The sequence below is a fragment of the Nerophis lumbriciformis genome, linkage group LG13, assembly GCF_033978685.3.
Source record: "Nerophis lumbriciformis linkage group LG13, RoL_Nlum_v2.1, whole genome shotgun sequence".
Classification (NCBI taxonomy): domain Eukaryota; kingdom Metazoa; phylum Chordata; class Actinopteri; order Syngnathiformes; family Syngnathidae; genus Nerophis; species Nerophis lumbriciformis.
This window is the reverse complement of record NC_084560.2, coordinates 25,517,659-25,520,420: the sequence shown is the minus strand read 5'-3', so window position 1 is coordinate 25,520,420 and position 2,762 is coordinate 25,517,659. Positions and strand designations below refer to the sequence as shown.

Genomic DNA, 2,762 nt, shown 5'->3' with positions numbered 1-2,762 from the left:
AGGCTGTCCACAAGTCTGTAGGTGATCTTGCCGTTGTTGCCCAAATCCGCGTCCGTAGCCTCCACGGTGGCGAGGTAGGCGCCGGGGGCGTTGTTCTCCGCCACGGAGACTTCGTAGACGGGCTTGGTGAAACGTGGGGCGTTGTCGTTCTCGTCACTGATCCTGATCGTGTACTGGGTGATCTTCCTGAGGGGCGGGGAGCCGAAGTCCTCCGCCATGACGGTGAGGTTGTACTCGCTGATCCTCTCCCGGTCCAAAGGGGCCGCCGTCACGACCATGTAGCTGTCCTCGTACGCCTGCCGCAGTTTGAAGTGGTCGTGGCCGTAAAGGGTGCAGTGGACCTGGCCGTTCACCCCGGCGTCCCGGTCCGAGGTGGTGACCAGCGCCACCAGGCTGTCCTTCTCCGCCGCCTCGCTGATGTGCGCCGTGCCCGTGGTGATGGAGGTCATGGGGGTGATGCTGATTCCCGGCGCGTTGTCGTTGACGTCCGTGACGTGGATGACGATCTTGCACACGGACGGGGTCGGGTTGGGTCCCAAGTCGGTGGCCTGGACGTCCAGCTCGTAGGTACGCTTGTCCTCAAAGTCCACCGGGCTCCGCAGCGTCAAGCGTCCCGATCGATTGTCCACGTGGAAAAGCTCCCTGATCACGTGCGAGACCTGCTTCCCGAACCCGTAGACCACCTCGCCGTTCTGCCCCTCGTCCGCGTCCTCCGCGTTCAGGTCCAGGATGACGGTCCCCACAGGAGCGTCCTCCGGCAGGTTCACAGAGAAACTATTCTGGTCGAAAACCGGACTGTTGTCGTTAAAGTCCGTCACTCTGACCGTTATCTTTGTGGACCCGGACCTGGTCGGGTTGCCTCCGTCCGTGGCGACCAGGTCCAAGGTGTAGGACGCCTGGGTCTCCCTGTCCAGCTCCTTCATCAGCACCAATTCCGCATATTTAACCCCATCCGCTCTCAGGAGCACGTCAATAGTGAAGTGGCTGTTGACGGAGATCTGATAGCTTTGGATGTAGTTGGAGCCCACGTCCGCGTCCACGGCCGGGTCCAGGGGGACGCGGGAGCCCGCGGCCGCGTTCTCGGAGATCTCCACCACGGACTCGGCGCTCGGGAACTCCGGGGAGTTGTCGTTGATGTCTCTGATCTCCACCTCGACGTGGATCAGTTTGTAGCGCTCTTTGGAGAAGCTGACCACGTCGAAGGTGACGAGACACTGCGGAGTGTGTCGGCACATCCTCTCCCGGTCCATCCGCTCGCCGACGCTCAGCTGCCCGTCGCTCTCCCGCACCCGGATGAAGGAGTCGTTAAACTGCCTCATCATCCTGAAACTGGTCCTGGAGGAGTGAGGCGCGCTCAAGGACATGTCCTTGGCCAGGTTGCCTATCCCGGTGCCCGCCGCCTCCTCCTCGTCGCACTGGTACCGGATCGTATTCCCCTCGCTGCGGGCCAGGGAGGCGCGTAAAAAGGCATGGAGGACGAGCGTAAATATCCAGCAGTGGTAATAAGTGAGGAATATCATCCTGATAGAATCCAATGAAGGGGAGAGACAACGTCCGCCTCTGGAGCGAGCTCGCCGCGCACTGGGAAGTTACTTTGCGCTTTTACGCACACGCAGCAGCCTCCAAACACCTCCAAATTCCGCACTGGCAGGCTCCGGAGCGCTCGTCGTTCGCTAATAAGACCAAGTGTGGCCAATCCCCGCCTCCAGAAGCATATAAATATATAAATACATATATGAACGCGCACACGTGGGGCTGCGCATAAAAGATGCGCCGACTCTTTTTCTCGCCTTTATGGACTTTTTTTTTTTTTTTTTTTCCTCTCTACTTATTTTTTTTCTTTTTTTTTCTAACTATAATGTGTAGGGGAAGCTGAGACAAATAAAAGAATAAACCGAGGAGGCATCACAGCCGATCATAGCAATCCACCACCAACATCAATGATGACGTCAGTTCGTGTGGTGCGCTTCCCAGCTCCATCCAGCAGAGGGCAAATTAATACAGGGCAGGGCTTTATAGCTAAAACTAAGTCGCAAACAGAGTGATTTACTGTTGGTGTATCAAAGAGGAGGTTTGAGTGGTGCATCTTAATTAGGGTTTGGACTTTTTAAAAATGGGATTAACATCTCTAGATCATTTATTTCAGGTGTGGCAAACGTACGGCCCGAGGGCAGGATCAGGCCCGCGAATAGGTTTTATCCGGTCCGCGGGATATAGTATGTTTAGTTAATTTAGTTAATTTTTTATAGTTAAAATGCTTAATTTAGGGTAAAATTCAATATTTAATGTGATTTGTTACTGATAAGAAGAGGCAAAGATGTAGATGTGTTCAGATAATTTAGCACATATTGATAGACCTACATTGAACTGTTTCTAGTATCTTTACCGTACGAAATTATTGAAAGTGGCCCCTGCAGCCTTCAATTTTTTTGTATTTTTATGTAATTTTTCCTCCCTGGAAAAAGTTTGGACACCCCTGTATTCACTGATACACATACTTATTTTTATCATCAGTAGATAGTACTAATTATATCAACACATCATTATTATTACGATTATATTATTATCAGTGCATCTCCTCGGGGTTAAGCCTCCCCCTTTTAAAATCAAGTATCACTTTTTTTTTCGTACTTTTTTTTTTTTTTCTAACTATAATGTGTAGGTGAAGCGGAGACACATAAAAGAATAAACCGAGGAGGCATCACAGCCTATCATAGCAATCCACCACCAGCATCAATGATGACGTCAGCTCCATCCAGCAG

General features: G+C 52.0%; 1 protein-coding gene across 1 annotated transcript in view; it reads right to left on the bottom strand.

The window, feature by feature from the left end:
* Positions 1-2,484, bottom strand: part of LOC133613985 (protocadherin-8) — a 9,797-nt gene extending 7,313 nt beyond the window's left edge. The window contains exon 1 of the mRNA XM_061971915.2: positions 1-2,484. This exon is cut by the window's left edge and continues 895 nt beyond it. Within this exon, the coding sequence (XP_061827899.2) occupies positions 1-1,520 (1,520 nt within the window). The 5' untranslated portion in view covers positions 1,521-2,484.
* Between the last annotated feature and the right edge of the window lie 278 nt (positions 2,485-2,762).